Source organism: Onychomys torridus, chromosome 3, assembly GCF_903995425.1.
Source record: "Onychomys torridus chromosome 3, mOncTor1.1, whole genome shotgun sequence".
Classification (NCBI taxonomy): Eukaryota; Metazoa; Chordata; class Mammalia; order Rodentia; family Cricetidae; genus Onychomys; species Onychomys torridus.
Window position 1 is genome coordinate 59,848,163 of NC_050445.1, and position 21,025 is coordinate 59,869,187.

Below are 21,025 nucleotides of genomic sequence, written 5' to 3' on the forward strand. Positions count from 1 at the left end.
ATAGAAAAGCAAATTGCCATTTCACAATGTATTTGTCAAAATGAGGTCATTAACACTGGTATTTACTAAATTTTCTGATGATGGAGATCTGTGAAGATATTCATCCATTTCTTTCAAATCCTGTCAGTCCAATTTATTATCTAGGACTAGTGAGCTTAGCATTTTCAATGTACACATAAGAGAAGATGTAGTATTCTCTACACAAACAATATTCTTAACTCTTTACCTTCTACAGAATCTACAACTTGCATTTAGATAGTAATGATGCAATGAATACCATTTTGTGGATCTGAAAACAATCAAAACATTTATTTTAATTCACATTCTTAAAATACAACAATTTTAGACAAACAGTACTTATAAGCACATTTGCAACATGGTAGACATAAATATAAATGAAATGTATAATTATATAAATTTTCACATATTTTCGAAAAAAGAACTACCTCTTTACATTAAGTTTTGAAAATACATTAACATGGATGGTTGAAAAGGATGTACCTTCACAAAAAGTGCTACAAAATGTTCACATTTATGTCAATAAGGCATATTTCCTATGAAGATGGTTTATGAAAACTATGTAAAGATTTAATTTATTCATTAACCTCACATGGTAATGTTAATTGTAAATGAAGTACATTTTTATTAGTACAAATGTTCCTTTAACTTTAAATAACACACTCTTTTTTTTAATCAAGACCACACCACATTTATTAAATGAACATGCATAGCAAATTAAAATTAATTCTTGTACTTTTCTGCACAGTGTTTAGTTTTCCTGATACTCTCTTTGTGAAAAAATGTACTTAAAACTTTGGCACAGAATAAATAAAGTGTAATTAATTAGAAGAAATGGCAACTTTTTCATGGCACAGAAACTCCCCTATTACTATTTACCAAATCTCACTGTAGTACATTGACTGATGGCAGTCCTGCTTAGTTTTATTTAGAATAAATAATGGAGATTCAAGAAGTACAAGTCATATTTGGGTGTCTGCCTGCACTCTAATTGGAAAGCAGTTAAACCGAGTGTTTAATAGTAAAACACTGCCATCTGAACCGCGGCCAACAGATCTCTAAACAGGTCTTATCATCACGAGATGTATCATCACGAGATGTTTTCATTAGGAGGCAGAGGAGGTGGGAAGGAAATGCAGATCTCATCGACTGGGAACATATGTGGTAAGGAAGGCCAACCCACTGAGGCACAAGTGGAGAAAGCTCTCTGGAAACTGGTCCAAGAATACCCAGAGGGGACAGAAGGGAACAAGGAGGGAACACAGCCATCCTTCAGGAGGGTGGAGAGGGCCACGCAGCTCTAGGCAAACCACAGTGTCCCTTTTATGGAATTCTTGAATCAGCAACGAGTGGCTGGTGTTTATGAGAAGCTCCCAATTTCCCTTTCGGTTTGTCTAAGTTGACATTGGAAAAACTACGTTAGCTGGAAGCTTTCTTCTGACTTCATTCCCAAACACTGTGGGAGTTGTTAAGTGAGTGACATGCCGACCTCCTCTGCACCCCAGAAATACCTTCACACTCGCTCTCGGCTCTGGTTGCAGAGTCCTGGAAACCAGGGGACAGGCTCGTTTCTCTTTCTGTTGTGTCTTCAGAGATGGCAAAACCACCCTGGGTAATCTCAACAGATTACTATCCTTCAGAGCAGGAAACACAGGTGGTCTGAAGTCTTACATTTTTCCAAAGTGAGTTCCCTTTGTTAAAATATTGATTTCAACTTTACATAAATTCACTTTATTCTGAAGAATAAAACCAAGCACATGATGTTATTTCATTCATTTTATGATCCTTGCTTGCCTCAAGGCCTTCAAGGGTGACATGACAAGGAAAATCGAACAGGTTCAATAAAATAGGCAGACTATCTTTCTTTTGAAGCTCTTAAGGTACACTTAGACACAAAGACTATGAATCACAGAGCACTGAATTTTCAAGAGTGAAATCATACCAGAATCGGGACAAGTTGTCGCCGACATCGTATGAGAGTAAGTGGTCAGGAAGGTCGCCGATGGTGCCCTGCACTGCCAGCACATGTGGAGCCAAGGTGAAGGGCACGTCACTCAGGAGCTCAGCTGTTTGTGAGTTGTTCTCCAGAGTCTGGCCTGTCTGATTTCCTGTCTCGGAGTCAGCTACAGTCTCACTGGATGTGTCTTCTTTGCCGGTCTAAAAATACATATACATTTAAAACATTTAGAACATATGAACTGTGAGGTTTGGTAATGGTAAATGTGGTATCAGTACATCAAAAAAGCCTGGGGGATGTGTAATATATAAATACTGCCAGACTTGAATACAAGCATTTACCCATTTGAGAGATAACCCCATCCAAATCTCTACAAGATTTAAAATTCCTACAGTCTGCTCTTACTCAGAGTGGCCACCCATAGCTCCCTTAAACAAAAATTCATTCTTGTTATTTCCCTGACCCTGAGTTGTCTCCAGAGCCTGTCTCTGCTTCTACAAATCCCATGGATGCTTTCAGGGCTCTGCTCCATGCTCAGCTTCCCTGTGAAATGTTTTATCAGAGTTGTCGACTCTGGAACCTATGAGGCAAACTGCCCAAGATATTATTTTATATATATGTTCTGATATGTGTTCTTACTAGTGGCTACTCGATATGCATTTTACCTTTAAGCAGATGCTCACATCCTCAAGTCAAGTGATCTGTGTCTCTGTAGCCCATGCCTGGCACAATGTACTGCTCTGTATGAGACACACTTGAGGTTTACCTTTAGTGTGTACTATAAGTATGGGCTGGAACCAACATGCTATTGCACAAACTTTCAAATATATATAGAGTACCTTGTTCAATTTCTTTTAAATTGGCCTATCTTGTACACACTAGTTTATCAAAAGGCATGTACTAATTAGGATGTTCAGAACAGTGTCCATCATACAGCCAAGCCCAGAGCTATCTAAATACCTGTTAATAGTTGAGTGGACAGGAAACAAGTGTCTGTATATAGCAATGAAAATGAATGGCTTGTTACTACAAGCAGCTGAAACGTAATGCAATATTTTTAGAGAACATTATTTAGAATTATTTAGAACATTATTTAGAGAATATTATTTAGAGAATAAACTCAGAGAACAAAAATCTTTTTCTTACCCTTCAACCTCATGCAGAATAATTCTCATCTTCACAGAGACCTCAGGCCTCTCCTGAAAGGCTTGGATCTGTTATCCCAGCTAGGCTGCCCTGGTCAAGTCTTCTCTAATGCTACTGAAGCCTAGCTCTTGCTATTCCCTCCCAGGCTGTTTCTACTGAGCTCGTTGCTTCTGTTCCTCTCAGATCTGCACAGAGCTAGTCTGTCTTGGACCATCTGTCACCTTCCGAGAGGCCTGTCCTCACCCTTACTCCAACTGCACACTGCTCTCTCACCTCTATTGAGTATTCCCTGTCTCCCCACTCCTGCTTCGGTCTCTAGCCCTAAGTGTCTTGTCATATGCTTTGTGACTCATTCTAATTATCATCTCTCAGAAGCAAGTCTTCTATCTCGTGCTCACTGCTAGATCCCAAATGCCTTCATCGGTACCTAGTGCTCAACAATGTTTACTGCATGAATAAAAGGGAAGACACAACTCAGATTCTAACGGTGACAAATGGTGACAGATTCCTTGTCTAAGGAGAACAACTTACATAAGGGAAACAGCATTTCTAGCAGACCCTTTATTGAAGAATACAATACATACAAGAAGGGATACACTTATTGTCAATGTAGAAATTGCTAAATTCTCACAAACTGAATGCACATCAATAGCTAACACTGTGATCAAAATACAGCACACGTAAGATTCTTTGCTAGTCACAATCTACTCTCTCAGTCACCATCCTGATTCTTTCTAGTAGTACAGAATAGTTTGATCCGTGTTTGGATTTTCAGTGAATGTCACCTTTGCTTTTGGCTTCTTTCAGTCAATATTATGTGTATATGATGTATCTATGCTGTTATATATTGAATGAAAACATTTTGAGAAATGTATTGGTGTAGAGGATGTATACTAATTGATGGTTGGGAAGTCTTCTGGTTGTTATTTGACAGTGGACATTGGGCAGCGGGTAGGGTAGCCAGTAAAGGAAGCAAGAAGACAGCTGGGAACAGCAAGGCTTTGCTGATAAAACAGAGGTGAAGTAGGAACAAGAGTGTGGTCAAGAATGAATCCAAAGTTCTTGCCCTGACAGTGAGAAGGATGGAGTCAACCAGTCACTGGGGGAAGGGTGCTGTGAGCAGGTTTGGGCAGCAACACCGAAAGGTGGTGGTAGAGGCTTGAGATGCCTGAAAGACGCCAAGCAGAGCTTTCAGTAGAAAGATATGATCTCAGTCTGCAGCTGGAAGACCTGCTGGACAAAGTGGGGTGAGAAAGGGCATTTTTTTTTTCCTGGGTACTATACTATAAACAGGCAGAGGTGAGTTGGCTTTTGGAAAAGTGTATGGTGCCAAGAAAGGCTTCTTTTCATGTTTGTTTTCATTAGAAGTTTGGAGAAGTTGTTATAACGAAAAAAAAAAAAGGCTTTTAAGGGAAACAATTCATGGAAGGTCAGTAGAAAGGGAAATCTTCTCTCCTAAGGTTTCTACAACAGTCTAGATAAAGGCCCTTAAGAAACCCTAGTCTAGGGCCGGGCAGTGGTGGTGCACGCCTTTAATCCCAGCACTAGGGAGGCAGAGGCAGAGGCAGGCAGATCTCTGTGAGTTTGAGGTCAACCTGGGGTAAGAGTGAGGTCCAGGATAGGCTCCAAAACTACACAGAGAAACCATGTCTTGAAAAGCGAAAACAAAACAAAACAAAAACCCAAAACAAGACCCCCCAAAAAACTACTAGTCTGGGGAATGACTTGGAATCAACAAAGCTTCCAAACCATCCCTATTAATAGTGGTCTTACAATTTCATGAGAATTATTTCATATAATAATACCACATAATAATTTTAGAACAGTACTGTTTTGCTTTCCCATAAACATAAGCTTATTTAATCCATATAACAGTTTTATAAAATGGGCATACAACCCCAAAGAGCAATGAAAACCAACATACTATGCCCTGTTATGAGAAAGCTTATTTTAAAGACAGAGGTATGGAGCACAGGTGCTGACTCGGCTCTAAGTGGTCGGTCAAGTGCAGAGAGAGTGGTGAAGAAGGGCAGCAGTCCAGACCTGGCAAGGTTCACTAGGTGCTGGCTTGTCTGAACAGACTGAAAAGGAAGTAACATTTGTGTGCACCAGAAAACCCTCAAGATTGCATATGTGCCAGGGTTTAGGTTACCCCAAATCACGATGGTAGAATCGTCAGGAGCACAAGTTCTAGACTTTGGGGCAGAAAGCCCAGAACAATAAGCACATGGTCTTGAGCTATCTAACTTCTCTCTTTCTTTAGCTGCGTTGTCAGCCCTTTCCTTTGTGTCTCAATCTCAACAGCAAATCCTTCCTAGATCAGCTCATCTTATACTCTAGCCGACCTCCTCCTTTCCTCCCTTCTTTCTTCCTTTCTGTTTCTCTCTACAGCTCTGGCTGACCTGGAACTCACTATGTAGACCAGGATGTATTGGAACTCACAAAGATGCACCTGCCTCTGCCTCCCAAGTGCTGGGATTGAAGGACTTTGTTACCACACCTGACAAACCTCTTTTTTGTTTGTGTACAGAATACTATTGTTTTGGTAATGAAATTATCCCTTTGCAAGAGCATTCTTGACTCAACCTCTCCACTAAGTAGGTGATGTACTACCCACTAACATTTTCCTTACCAAACACAGAACTTTGACTTAACTCTTTAGCATCAGTATTTGGTCCCAATTGTGCTTTATTTTTTTAATTAAGAAAGCCTTTATTCATTTTATGGACCAATCACAGTTTGTGCTTTTACCAACCCTCTTTCATTTCCTTTAGAAATCATTTGTATCTGGCAAAAACAGTTTCCTAGAGGGCAAGAATATACCAAACCACATTTGGTACCATAAAGAACTTGGTATATGTGACATTGTGTACAAGTTGTCCTGATAAAGTAGCCACCAGGGCCTCAGCCCTCCAGTCTGTACAATGAGTGAAAAGAGACAAAATGGCGGTGATGACACAGGGCAACTATCATGTACTGACATACTTGGTTGCCAAGCTGCTCTAAAGGTGTTCACTCACTGATGACTTGTAATGGCCCTGCAGGGTGTGTGCTATGTGAAAGGTAAGAGGACAGTGTGGTAGAGTGTTTAAGGAAGACGTCTGAATACACATAGATTGTCACTGGTGAAATGGAGAACCAAACCGACAGTCTCTTAATAATCTGTCCTATAAACCTACACATTTCAGATGTGCTCCGCAAAGACACCAGATCAACTGAGCAGTGACAGTTTATGCGATAATAACAGAAAAGACAATCACTAAATAGCATACCTTGGCTTAACCTAGAAGGAAAGAAAAAAAGATTCTAACGTCTTTTACTGTTAGGAAGAAAGGATGGAGTAAACACCCTGCACACAGACTGAAAAGAGATGGAAAAGCAACTGCAATTTCAGATAAATTTGTGCCATGGGAACAAGTCTACCAGCAGTCTGGATAAACCCTGGGACCACGGGCAGTGAAAGACCCTCCCGAGCTGATGACGGCTGAGGCAGATTGGAAGGCATGTGGGAACCTACCACAGAATTTCTTCTGTCTTTACACAAGTCTGAAAAATTTCCTACGTTCTCAAAGTTTTATTTAGTTAAAAATATCACTAACAGTAGTCTACCAAACGCCTCCTAGAACGATCTAAATTTCAGCTGTGCTGGATGGATGGCTCAGCTTCTATCTCCTAACAGTTGGCTTAGTGCAACATTACAGTCTCCAAGGAGGCTGCCTGCCCTCTTGGCAGCAGGGTGAGTGCCATGATGCAGCTGCTGTTGACATGCTGAGAGCTGGAAGGAGAGAAATTATAAGGCAAAACAAGAATAAGTCGCAAAGAAAATGTGAGTCAAAATTCAAGGGCCCCATACCAGCTAAACCAGCTCACTAAGCCTCTAGCTTGGCAACCCGTGGAGGTGGAGGTGGGGGCTGAGGGCTGGAACAGGTGCGCCAGTTCTCGGCAGAAAGCAACCCTCACTCAGACACGGGTCTTGTGATTTTTTTTTACATTTGCATAATGAAATGGATCTTTACTGGGAAGAATTAGTATGTTAACTACAATGGGGCAGAAGAAAAGAATCAATTAGCCTTTTGGTTAATAGCCAAATTGCAGAAAACGATTTCAAACATGATGTTCATACAGCAGACTCGCTGCTTTGTGATTAGTCCTGCTCATGGAAATGGTGTTGGGTCATGGTTCCAGGCTCTAGGTTCCTTCATCCAGCTTTGAGACTGACTTCTTTTCGAAGGCAGTATTTTCCCTCATATTGTTAAAGATGAGTATATGGTGCGATGCCAGGCTTTGCTTTTAGTCTCATAGAGAAAATGAATGTCCTTATCTATATTGCCAACAACCACGTTTACAAAAAGCTGTTTTCTTTTGTTTGTGTAAAAACCATTTCTTGGCCATCAGGTAACCTGTTTAGAACTGGCTGGCCAAATTTACTTTGAGTTCCTTCTGATTAAAAAGGTTTATAGGCACTATTCCACCTTTTCTACTGCAAAGGGTCAGAAAAATTCTTGAAGTTCCATTTGAAGAGTCTTCTAAGAGATTAAGAAAAAAAACCCACACTCCAAGAATATAGGGCATATGACACTTTTCAGTAAAGGCTAAGAGAAACGCAGAGCAGCAGACAGTTGATGGCATCCTTGGGAACCTCTCTCCAATGTGTTTGGAAGCAAGGGACTTCAGGTTTGGAATAGACAACGACATTTTCCCAGCACAAAAGTTCAGTCACTACCATGGACTCTCCCGGGAGGCAACAGCCTGGCAATTCAATGACACTCATCTATTTACTCATCCCCAAGCAAACTGGGAATGTTGGCTAATACAGACCCACTACATTTAGCACTTTGGAAAGCTGTCTGCCCTCTTTTCCACAACCCATGCTATAGACAGAGATCCAAGAGGGTCCTGGAAGAGCCAAACATTGATGCATTGAAACTGAAAAATCACCCTCAATCAAAATGGCAACAGAACTCATTGAAAGACTATGAAAGCAGGTACAAAGCAAAGCAGGTAGCAAGTCACATGGAGAAGAGACACCCTCGAGCTCTGGCCTTCCCTGCCTTTAACTGTAATGTCTATAAATAAAAGACATGCTTCTCTGAACAATAGCTTGGCCAAGTAACAGTGTCATCTTATCTCCCCTGATAGCCATCCATTCTATTCTGGCTTCAGCTGGTATCTGCTTTCATTACATCAGCTTCTAGTGGGTGGGGGGAGGTACAGGGGCAAATCTGAGTTAGAAGCACCAGGGGACAGAGGTCAGAAGGTGAGAAGCTTCGCACAGATAAGGGAGTATGTTCAAGCTGCTGTTGCTGTCACCTCCTCTTTTCTTTTCTTTTTTTTCTTTACGTCAGTTGCTAATAAATGTCTGTCTAGCTACAAAAAGTGCCAGACAACTGATCTTTGCTACCTGCAATTATGGAGGCCCCTGTAATAGTTTTTTCACTTGGAACAAATATTATAAAAGTAGAAGTGGTTTCCTATTTTTCTCACAATTTGTAATGAGGAGAACAGTACCTGATATAGTAATATAGTAAGTGCTGAGTAAACATTTTCCATTTAACTAACCTGCCCCCCCCCCCCCACACACACACACACCTTGTTTCTCAGGTACTTTTGGTACAGAGTTGATTCTTACTCACTGCTTTGGTCTTAGAAATGGAATCCAGAGTCTCCTACCCAGGAAATATGTGTTCTACCACAGATCTTCACCTCCAGCCCAGACTTGGTTTTGATTGAGGGGTTAGGTAAAATAAAAAAGCAAAAAACATTTTGCCACAGATACAAATAAATTAAGTGAGAGAGAATAATCCACCTTGTTTCCTATGGGGTTTGAGCATTAACTCCCTGGGGTTGGAGACCCTAGTCCAAGGACTTGGTTTCAGGATCAAACTGAAGATGGGGTTCTTCCTTTGAAGAGGGGAGGCTGGAGAGATGGCGTTCTCTCTGTTCTCTCCCCTGTTATTAGTCTCTAACATTTCAGTCCACAGTCTGGCTCATGACTGTGTTTAATGTTTGTTTTTCTTTTTTTCGTTTTCCTTCCATCTGTTTGTGGTTCCTGCTTGTCCCATCTTCCCTGAAACAGAGGAAGAAGAGAAGAGGAAGGAGAAGAATCTGCCACCCTCTCCTCTGAACTCCAGCTGAATGTGCATGAGTGGAGACGGGGAAGTAAGCAGGCCGCTGCTCACTTTTGTAATCCGTTCCTCGCATTCTTGGAAAAGTGGTCTGTCTGCAGCTGAAAACTCATCTATACCGGCTAATGTGAGTCGGGGTGTAGCAGACAGAGGAGAGAGGAGCTTTTCAGGAGAGGAGTGAGGCAAGGGCAGGCTGTTCACAGTAGAGTCCTGCCTCGATGCTGCCTCTCAGCACAAAAGGCTGACCCAACCGTTTTCTTTTGCTTTTTCAAAGCAGGTTTTAAGTTACTTTATAAAAAGTAATGATGTCTAGCCTGAAGACATCTCACATTTCCCCAGCGGGCCTCCCCATCATTCTTTACAGCACGTATGTCACCTTTCTCCTCTTTCCTGGCCCTAGATTACCTTCTCACTCCTGGGCAGCTGCAGCAGGCTTCTCCTCCTCTCATGAAACGGGAACTATCAGTGAGGATTATCTCCTGCTGCTGTGCCCAGAAGCGTATCTGGGCTTGCATCTGGACTCTGGTCCAACGCTAACTGCTCACTGATTCTGCAGGTCCACTATGTCCTAGCTCTTCCAAGACACAGCTCTGCCCATTAGGAGGCATCTTTGAATTGTTCTTTCCTTTAAGCAAATTAGGCATTTAATGAAATGATCCTCACGCCTATTGCTCATTACAGTGTCACCTACTTTACAACCACGCTCTCTCTACTTTGTTTTACACTGATGCTGGCTGTCAGCCATTCACGCCTAACTCCCTGAATCCCCTGCCTTCCACGTCTGCTTCTCTAGCTGAGTTCACTAATAACCACTCAGGTGTCTGTGAGTGCTAACCGCCTATGACCTGTTCATAGACTTAGGGCCGTGGGCTCCCTTTTCAGAGCTCTGAGTTCTTGGCCTCCCTGCTGTTTGTCAGGTTAGCCTTCCCCTTTGCAGTTCCTCCTTTCCCATTTCTGAAAAGAGTTGCACGGCAGTCGTCTGCTCTTTCATTCCCCCTAATCTCAGCACACTTTCCCGATGAACTCGGATACCAACTGTCCCACTCTCCCACTCTCCCAAGCTTGACAGAAACACAGACTCCTGGACATGGGCAACAGTCTTTCGTTAGATCCCTGTGAAGCTCTTGGCACACACATTGGCACACCTCTTTTGGGCACCTCCTGTTGGAATCTCTTAGGCCATCTTAAACTCAACAGAGCTTATCTCTTTGCTAAACTTAATGCTTTCCTCAAATTTCCTATACTACTGTATAATTTCATAAAACTGTTTTACTGGTCATGTTTACACAGAACTTACGGATAACTTTTTTTAAGAGTCTGACTGTGAGGACCTAATCAAAGTCTTCCAATAAAAGGCAATCAGTAAATAACTCCAGAGGTTACCTGTCAGGCTGTGTGTGTGTGTTGTATTTTATTTAAAAGACTTATATTTAGCCAGTTTTCTATGCATAAGTGCCATGTGGGTGGAGGGTGAAGGTCCAAAACTACAGACTGTGCAATCCAGAGATGAGAGTTTAACAGTTCAACTAAGCATGTTACACTGGCTTACATCCACCAAGCTGACAACAACACGTGGCCATGCTTAGAGAACCACAGCATCCGATTGCAGTCCAGGGTACAGACCAGCTCAGCCTTTTATGCAGGAAGTCTCCAAGCTCATTGCGTGCACCCCTCCCCCCGGTCTGAGGAATCTGATATCCCTCTTAGTAACACCAGTTCACGTTACTTCCCATTCACACAGCCTTATTTCTTTCGAATATCTCTTCAACCTCTTCAGCCTGTAATGCAACAGGGTCACTTTTTTTCCAGATAATTTCAAAGGACAATAAGAAAGACGATCTTGCACATCTCTGCATACTGGATATAAATCTCACTCAACCAATGATTTTCATTCTATAAAACAATAAAATACTTCAACTGTTTGCATATACAATAAACTAGAAAATAAACAGATACTTTCTAGTTTTTGATACTTCCCATTTTTAAAGCTCAGAAGAAAATAGTTATGTTATACTAATTTGGATTTATATATTGAATACACAATTTACATTATAAAAAAATGTAAAAATTTTAAACAATAATTACTTTTCTTTGTTTCATCTTTTATTGACAGGATGAACATCTGAAATTCTTAAGCCAGGCAGAGTAAATATTCTGAAGAATATTTAAATGTTATGACATATAATAATTAATGTAGTTAGTTCATGCCATGTCTATTATTTGAGGACAAAGTTAATCTGCTCTGTTGTTTTCATTAGAGGTTTATACTGCCACTGTTTCCATGATTATGAAAAACATAAATGTATCATTTTAAATACAAACCAAGAACTGTCATATTTTTAGCCAGAACTCAGATGCAATTATTAGGAGGATGTCATGTTCACCCTGCAGATAAATATAAAACCTGGAAAATAAGTTCACCCTGCAGATCTAATCTCAGAAAACAAGTAATTCTTCAACAAATAGGGCAATTAATTAGAAATGAAAAAAAATCCTATTTTCTTCATGATTTGAATTTGATGTGTGGACAAATCCACATACTTGGAAACATTACAGCCAGTGAATTGAAACTGTGTGTTTTCTTTTTAAAAAAGCTTTTGCATTTGTTTGTTGTGTGTCTCTGTGTTTGATGAGACAAAAGAACACGAACACACACACACACACACACACACACACACACACACACACACACACACCCACCCCACAGTGTTCCTGGAGGTCAGAGGACAACTTGTGGGAGTCAGTTCTCTCATCCCACCACGTGAGCTCCAGGGACCAGACTCAGGTCTTCCAGTTTGGTAGCAAGTGCCATTCCCCACTGAACCAACTTGCTGGCCCACACTGCATTTTCAAATGTGCATGAATGTGAAAGCAAATATGTCTCAGCCCCCTGCATGCAGACATCCCGAGGCAGCCTAATAAATCCCACCATTGAGCACATGGTGAGAGTTCCTGGCACTTACTGCACCTCGTCCAGAACCCCACTAGAAAAACAATGCTTGGCAAACTGCAGAGGTGAGCAGAAAGCTGTGTTGTTTGACCTTGTCTCTCATTTTCAAACAGGTTATATTTCAAAATAGAAGATGGGGTTGGAAAAGTAAATACAGCTGTGTTTTCTCCACCCTTGTGTGAGAATGAAGGAGCCATTCAGAATGGAAGGAGGCTGCGTTGCTCCTTTAGTGTGCAGTTGGAACCCAAAGGAGTGTGCTATTATTCCACGTCACAGAGAACTCAGCTCAGCATTGCTTTCTCACTGTAGGAAAACATGCACAACATAAAAATTCCCATCTTACCTACCTTTAAGTGTGTAAATGAGGAACATAACTCCCTACACATCACGCAGTCATCACCACATTCCCCTGCTGGCACTGTCATTATCCCATATGAAACTGTCCCCATTAAACCAGCCACTCCCCATTCTCCTTTTCTTGGAGCCCACAGTAATCTTTACTGTACTTTTCCTTTCTAGTTCTATGAGCTCGTTTATTCTAGGAGTCTTATGTAAGTGCTATTACAAGGTAATTCACCTGTTGTGAGTGGCTTATTATGTTTAGTAAAAAAAATTCCAAGATCCATTCACACATGTTGTAAATTATATCAGAGCCTTTCAAGGGTGAGTAACATTGCACAGGGTGTATATGGTACACTTGGTTTATCATCCCGCTGTTGATGGAAATTCGGATGTTTATAGTCTTTTGGCTTTTTTAGGACAATATTTTTAGGTAAGAGTATAATCAACTAGGTGGAAATCTGGGAAACAATTCCAACAGGGTTATCAGGAGCCAATGGTAGAGGAACCCTGAGTGTGTAAGAATGCAGAGTCAGGGAACAAGAACTTCAGGTGCAGGCGTGTCCCAGCTTACACTAAAGTCACTGTACACTTTTCTAAAACATACTTTGCTTGACTTAAAAATCATAATTAAAGTTTTTGTAACTTAATATTTTGAGAATTAAAACCTAAGCATAAGTGAAACCATTTCAATCTTGTTTGAGGCAGTTCACAATCCCTAACCCTTGTGGCCACAATGGCACTTTGTGCTGGGTTCTTCTTCTGTGTATTGTTATAAGGTACAAGATGTGATTACCTGCTCTTAAGGAAAGTCCACCCAATAAAAACAATGGTGTCAATAATGCTAACAATGGATTGAAAATGTGCCAAATAGGTCTCACAATATGAGAAAAAGCTTCAAGGTCACAGCTTTGTGTACTTTAAAACTCACAGTGCTTTACTAGAATAATAACCTTTCTTTAAGTGACTTGGAACTTCTCAAAGAAAAATACACCTTATTATGAGAAAAATGCTTCCAGATCAATAACAGTAAACTGCAAATGTACAAACCCATGGTTATCTTTCCACAGGATTCCCATTGTTTCTGGGAGAGGGAAGGGACTCATCCAGAGCTAGACCATTATTTGTAGATTTCTAGTCAAAAAGCACTATCTGGACCTGGCTGCTGCTAAGCCACAGGGCTTTCGAAAGGCTTCCAACCTTCTTGGTTTCCACCCAGTTCTCTGAAACATGAGCTAGTTGGACCAGATGAGCCAGCAGCAAAGAGCCACAGTCTTAAGAGCATTAGGATCTGAACTCTTCTTGATAGGATCCCCAAGGAAACAACTTTTAATCAGTGCAACTGGGAACTGTAGAAGCAATGGCTGAGGAGTGTGCATCTTGAGAACAGAACTCTACAGTCATGAAAAGAATTTCTCTAATGGAAGCATGCCCAGCTTTACAGTGCTCTTTAATATGTAAAAAACAAACACTTAACTAATGAGAAAAATGACAGGCATTTGCCATCTTTTCAGAAGTTATGGTTTAGAAACCACCTCTATAGGATTTAAGGAACTCAAAATGTATTTTCTCAGAGTAAGAAGTACACAATAGAGATGATATTACATATATGTAATAAACAGATACAGAAAATTGAATTACAGTATTATGATGAGAATAAGAACAACCATACTAAATATATTAAAATGATCACAAATGTCATTGTTTGAAAATAGCAAATTCAGTTTGAAGGATTTGAAATTTGGTGCCAAATCTGAAAGGATGTTAGGAGCTCGTTCTGCATTTCTGACCCCAGTATGCTGGGAGCTGGCATCTCCATTTAAAATGTTCCAGGGAATCTGCAGAGTTAAGATTTCTTGTTTTCTACCCAGTGGGAAGACAATAAAGTAGAAGTTAGTGAAAGAAAAAGAAGGATGCATAGACATGAAAGTGTGCACATGTTGCTCTTCTAGAGAATCCAAATTCAATTCCCAGCACCACACCTGGTGGCTCACAATTGCATGTGCTGGGATCCTCTGGTCTCAGTGGGCACCTGGACTCACATACTCATATCTAAACACACAACACATAATTTAAAAAAAATGCCGAGAGAGAGAGGGAGAGGGAGAAGGAGAGGGAGAGGGAGAGGGAGCGGGAAAGCACACAGTTTACTGGAGGCTCAACTACTTCTTAAAAGGGAAAGTGTGGACATAATCTACTTGCTGGCTGACAGAGCTAGAAGAAGAGAGTGATAGGGAAGACACTCATACAGTTCTTTCTCATCACGGGTCCATCCTGTTTCCATGGTGGCTGGACCAGGCACTAGGGAGGCTGGGAGCTGGATGGCAGGAACACGCAGCCTGGCACAAGCTCTAGGTCCCGGGTCTGTATATGGTGTCTGGTAACCCACTGACAGCTTCCAAAGGCTTGGTATTTCATCAGTTTGTAGGCGGTTACTTTCAGAACCTTCCGAAGCACAGATTTTCCTCTTGCCTTTGAGAAATGATGGCTACAGTTTCAACTGCTAAACTGACCTAAAAGTGTATGCTTACAATTTCTAAAAGTGGTCTTAAATGTACAGAGACCACATTTAGAGTCAAATAAAGAATTCTGTTTTCCATCCTCTGCTCTTTGCAGGTGAGCTGATGACGGGAATTCTCTGAAGACACTAAATAATTTACAGACTCCTCATGAAGTTGGAAATTCAGCAATTTAGAAAAGAGCTCTGACACAAGATTAAGAAGGAAATTATATTAGCTGTTACTGACTCTAGTCTTGCTAACTTTACCCTGGGTAAGTTGGAAGGCAGGCTCATTTCCAGGATCGCAGGCATCAGCTCACACTGAATGGCACTTACTTGCCAGTCACCTTAGATAACGTATCTCATTAAGTTTCCTTTGTGTGGTGGGGACCATTTTAACGTCTGCTGAAGCAGACAGGAGATGCTGAAGTGCAAAGAAGCAACGCCGTCAACCAGGGAACCATATGCTTAACCACCATGCTCTGAAGCTCCCCTCATCTGACCTGTGGGAGAAAACACTGCCTTTTTGAAGGCAGTGCACTTGTTTCTAAAGATCCCACAGTATCTCCTACAGGAGGTTATAAAATACTTTATCTTTCTCTCACAAGCAAAGAAGGCACATGCAATGTAGAGGAAACCAGGTTTTTTTGCGGGGTGGGGTGGGTGTTGTATTATGTATCATTTTATATCCAGCTGGATATGCTAATTCTATGCAGATCTTGGAAACCCTGAAATTACATACTGTTTAGACTATTTTAATCCCTAAAAGCACCGCTGTGATCCCTGAATAATGTATTTTTAAAATAACTGCTTTACCTTCCCCAAATATATTCAGTTAAATTTAAGAACTTAAAGTGACAGCACATTGCTCTTTGTTCAGGAAGACGACTCTTCCTAACACAAGCCCTTTGTGGTTAATTGTCCAGCAACTGGCACTGATTCCATTGTACTGCCCACATTTTCTAGCCCACAGCACTTGTGGGACAAGGGCAAGAAGGTGCCAGATGGCTAGGACTTGGGCTGCAATCTGTTCTTAGGAAGGGAAAGGTGCTGTCCCTTTAATGGGTTCAAACACAGGCCCTGGGCTCATTTAACACTGATTCTGGCACTTTCTATGCTAAGAGATGATATCAGAGGCTAGAATCGGGAATGAGAACATTTCTGGGACTCTAGAGTTGCAGGCTTCTGGGAGGACCTTGACGATGACGGAAGAAGAGGAAGTCCATCAACACTATTTATGCTCAGACTGGCACAGAGGAAAGTGGTGCTTTTACCCCTGAGAAGTGTAGCTGAAGGATTGGAGGACCATGAGTGTATCACTTCCTACTTAACTGCTCTGAACTGAAATGCAAACAGAAATGGGTAAGAGTGATAAAGTTCAAGACAGAAATATCATTGTGATCGCTTTAAAGATATAAACATAGTTAGGATCATAAAAACAACAGAAGTAAAATGAACTTCAAGTTAAAAGAAGCTTAAAATGCTGAGTGAATAATCACTTATGGGGAAAACCACAGAAAATATCTTCACTTGTGCAAACGCGTTCTCAGTTGGTGCTGTTCCCTCAATTTCAGTTACCAAAAAGTTCACTCTCTTTCAAAGGAGAGTGATCAACGTACACGTGAAAGTGGTATACGCCTTTAACCCTGGCACTCGGGAGATAGAACCAGGTGGATCTCTGTGTGTTCAAGGCCAGCCTGGTCTATAGAGTGAGATCCAGGACAAGCACCAAAACTATACAGAGAAACCCTGTCTCGAAAAACCAAAAAAAAAAAAAAAACCAAAAAAAAAAAAAAAAAAAAAAAAAGAAAGAAAGAACAAATGATACTTAAAAAAAATTTATGGCATAAGCTTTGTACTGCTTCCTAACAATGAGTTATGGAACAACTCTGCTAGGAAAAATTAATGTGATACACTAGATCAATAAAACAAAAGCCATAGGATTACCTTGCATGGTTGGCTCAGGAAATCCAGGCTCATAATAAACCCAATATCGGTGTGTTGGTGGTGTGTGTGTGTGTGTGTGTGTGTGTGTGAATTCATGTGAGTACAGGAGTATGTGGAAGTCACAATACAAACTTGGGTGTCACCCTTCTACTTGAGCCAGGGCATCTTTTGCATTAGTTTCTCACAACAACAGAACAGTGGCTGGGAAAGCTACATAATGTGTTTTGACTTTAAGCTGCTATTTCAAAAGTACTAAAATAACACTTTATAAGATAAAAAGTTATAGCAGGTTAAGGTTAATTAGTCATTGATGTAAAATACTTGAATCCATTTACCACAGTCTTAGAGGGCAGTGCCTACAGCCTATGTCAGGAACAGTCAGGCACACCATTCAATTACTTACTTGCCAACTCAGATAGAGAAACTTCCAGCTCTGTGATCACCACTGAAGGTGAGCACCTATACAGGTTTATAATTTGAAAACTTAGGTAGAATAGTTTTGATGTGGTCTTTTTGATGTTTAGAAATGTACACTACGGGGCTGGAGAGATGGATCAGTGGTTAAGAGAACCGACTGCTCTTCCAAAGGTCCTGAGTTCAATTCCCAGCAATCACATGGTGGCTCACAACCACCTGTAGTGAGATCTGGTGCCCTCTTCTGCCTTGCAGGGATGCATGCATGCAGAACACTGTATACATAATAAATAAATAAATAATTAAAAAAACCAAAGAAATGCACACTACGTTATAACTTCCAACAGTATTCGGCACAGTAGCACACTAGGCAGGTTTGTAGCCTGGGAGCAACAGGCTAGGTTTACTGCTCAGGTATGTAGTGGCCTGTATCAGCTAAACTTGCTGAGTACACTTGATGTTTCACAGCACTCACTGACACAGGTCCAGAACACACTCCTGTTGTTAAGTGACACAAGGCTATATGTCTGTACATTGTCACGCATAGCCCAGAAATGAAAGTAAGATAAAATTGCATCAAAATAAATTTCAAATACTTAGGAAAATTTTACTAGAAGCACAAAATTTACATTTTGAAAATTAGAAAGGATTTTGAAAGAAATTAAAGACCTGAGTAAAGTCAAACCATGTCACATTCATGGATCAAATGTGAAACTGTAAAGATGAGCTCCTTAAATTGAGCTTTAGAATTAAGGCGATTTCTATTCAAAATCACAGTGGCTTTCCTGTGACAAATTCTAAATGCATATGGAATTGCCAGGGACCAAGAGTCACCAAAACAATTGTGGAAAAGAAAAACAAAATCGAGATTTCTAATTTCAAAATTACAATAGCTAAGAGTCCCTTGACATAAGGGCAAAGAATCAATGGAATAAAATTCAAAGTCTGGTAACAAACCCATGTGTCAACAGTCATGTGGTTATACACAAGAGTGTACTGTACCAAGAGGAAGAAGTGTTTTCAGCATTTAGCACTGGAACAGTTTTTCACTCATATGGGAAAAGATAAAAACTGGAGCCTTGTCTCACGTACCAACACTAGGTCAAAATGAATCAAAGGCCCATACAAGTTGAACCATAAAACTATTAGAAGACAATGTAGAGGTAAAGCTTCATGACCTCCAGTTTCACCATGGAGCCTTAGCTCTAACACTCTAGCATAAACCAAACCAACAAAAGAATTGATTAAGGTATTAAAAAAATGAGATGCTCAGCAGGTGAGAGCACTGGCTGCTCTTCCAGAGGACCCAGGTTCAATTCCCAGCACCACACGGCAACTGTCTGTAACTCTAGTTCCTAAGGACCTGGCACCTTCTTGTGGCCTCCTCAGGCAGCAGCAGGTATGCACTTGGTACACAGACTATGTGTACATGCAGGCAAAACACCCCCCCACCCCCACAAAACAATAAAAACTGTAAACTGTGATAACAAGGGCACTATCGGGAAAAGTGGAGAGGCAGCATACACAATGGATGAAAATGTTCTAGAGCCATGCATTTGATAAAGGAATTACATTTGTGCAAATCTTTAAAGATTTTGTGTTGTGTGTGGGGAGTGTTTGTATGTGAGTGCCTGGGGCCCATAGTCTTTCAAAGAAGCAGCAAGTGCTCTTAACTACTGAAACATCTCCTCAACCCACATCTGTATCTTTACAAAACTTACTCAATAATACAAAGACAACTGAAGGACAATCCTAATTAGTCTTAACAATAAAAAACCCGGAGCTAGATATCAAGGGTGAGCTGAAAGATCAGAGAAGCAGAGCACCCAGCCACAAGACTTCTTCCCTCTACAAAATCTCAGACCCAATGCAGGAGATCCTATCTCTATGAATCCTCAGACTGAATGGGTGCCAAGATCCTGTCTCCACCCACCTTATATTCCTGTCTCCACCTCCCGATTGTGCTGGGAATAAATATGTTAGCCTCTCAAGTGCTGGGATCAAAGATGTGAGCCACCATCACCCAGATCTGTTTCTCTTTTAGACTGGTTCAATTTCGTGTAGGCCAGAGTGGCCTTAAAGTTCTGATCTTCCTGATTCCTCCTCTCAAGTGCTGGCATTAAAGGTGTGTGCTACCACTGCCTGACCTCTATGATTAGCTAGTGGCTAGCTCTGCCCTTGGATCTCCAGGCAAGCTTTATTTGTCAGAACACAAGCAAAATATCACACAACAGACAACCTATTTGATAAAGCAAGGCTCTGAGTAGACATTTCTCCCAAGCACATGCATTAAAAAAAAAAAAAAAAAAGTAAGCAAATGTAGGTCACCAGTCATCAGGAAATGCAAATGAAAACCACAGTAAGATATGACTTCACACCTCAGAGTGACAACAAAATGCCAGATAATAACAGCTGTTGGCCAGGAAATGGCAGAAACATAAATGGTTCAGTCACTTTGGAAAATAAGTCTGACCGTTTCTCAAGTATACCAAATCCAGCAGCTCACTCCTAACAGATCAACATAAACAGTCATGCAACTGTTCATGGGAATATGATTGAAAAAGCCCAAAGTAGAAATAATCTGAATTCTAACTAAGTGATGAACAGGTAAAGTACCACATCTACACAAAAGATTATTATATAGCAATAAAACAATAAAAGGAAATGAAGTACTGTTTCAGCATGGGCAACTTAAAGACATTGTGCCTAAGGGGGACAAAGGCTAGCAGTGAGTATTGTATGATTTAATTCAAATGAAATACTCAGAACAGATTCAGTCTGAGAGAAAGAATAGAGATCAGTTGGGCAGTTCACTTTCACTTAAGGCTGTGCTATATGTTCAGGTAATAGGGATATATAATGGCCCTTATAGTTTTCAATCATACTAATAAAAGAAATAATCTTTGTCTTCTGTCAAAATATTTGACCATGAATTCACATCCTTTCAAAATTATTTAATCTACCTAAGATATTTAAATGAGTTTAAAAGGAATGCTGTGGGTTCTGCTATACATAACACACCTATAATAAGACACTGTGTAAGCCCTCTACCTTCTCCTTATTTTACTGCTAACATCATTGTAGTAATCAACCTCAGATACAGAACTCAGTGAAGGAAAATCACTCTTTCATCACACTGGAAAAAATACTTTCTAAAAATAATACATTTCATGTTTACTAACCATTAGAATGAGAAAGTATCCACATTGTTTTGATTAATTATATACTATTAATAATTAAAATGTGAATTAAAAGAAAATTTCTAAACCCCTGGATCTTAGGGTCGTGGCAATGTGATGTCTAAAAAAATTACCTTACATCAACATGGTTGCTAAGAAACATAAAAATTCCTGTGGTATACATGCCCATTAGTGATGTCTGGAAAATCAAAAGCCCGTCTCAACAGCATTTAAAAGGTGATGTCCTTAAGAGATGACAGTGGACTTAATGCCATTCATTATGTTGGGAGTGGTTTTCATCAGTTTGCTACAAACACGAGATGGCCAGCTTACTCCTGCACTTTCTTCTCTGTCTCCTTTTTGCAACAGAGTGTCACACCAGTAGTGTCCTCTTAGGGTGTCAGCTCCTTGAGAACAGACTTCCCAGGTTCCCAGAAGAGTAAGAAGTCA

The 21,025-nt window shown here is 40.6% G+C and overlaps 1 protein-coding gene across 1 annotated transcript in view; it reads right to left on the bottom strand.

Annotated features, from left to right (window-relative positions):
- Positions 1–290: 290 nt before the first annotated feature.
- Positions 291–21,025, bottom strand: part of Umad1 (UBAP1-MVB12-associated (UMA) domain containing 1) — a 177,609-nt gene continuing 156,874 nt past the window's right edge. The window contains exon 4 of the mRNA XM_036180932.1: positions 291–2,175. Within this exon, the coding sequence (XP_036036825.1) occupies positions 1,918–2,175 (258 nt within the window). The 3' untranslated portion in view covers positions 291–1,917. The remainder of the gene's footprint in view (positions 2,176–21,025) is intronic.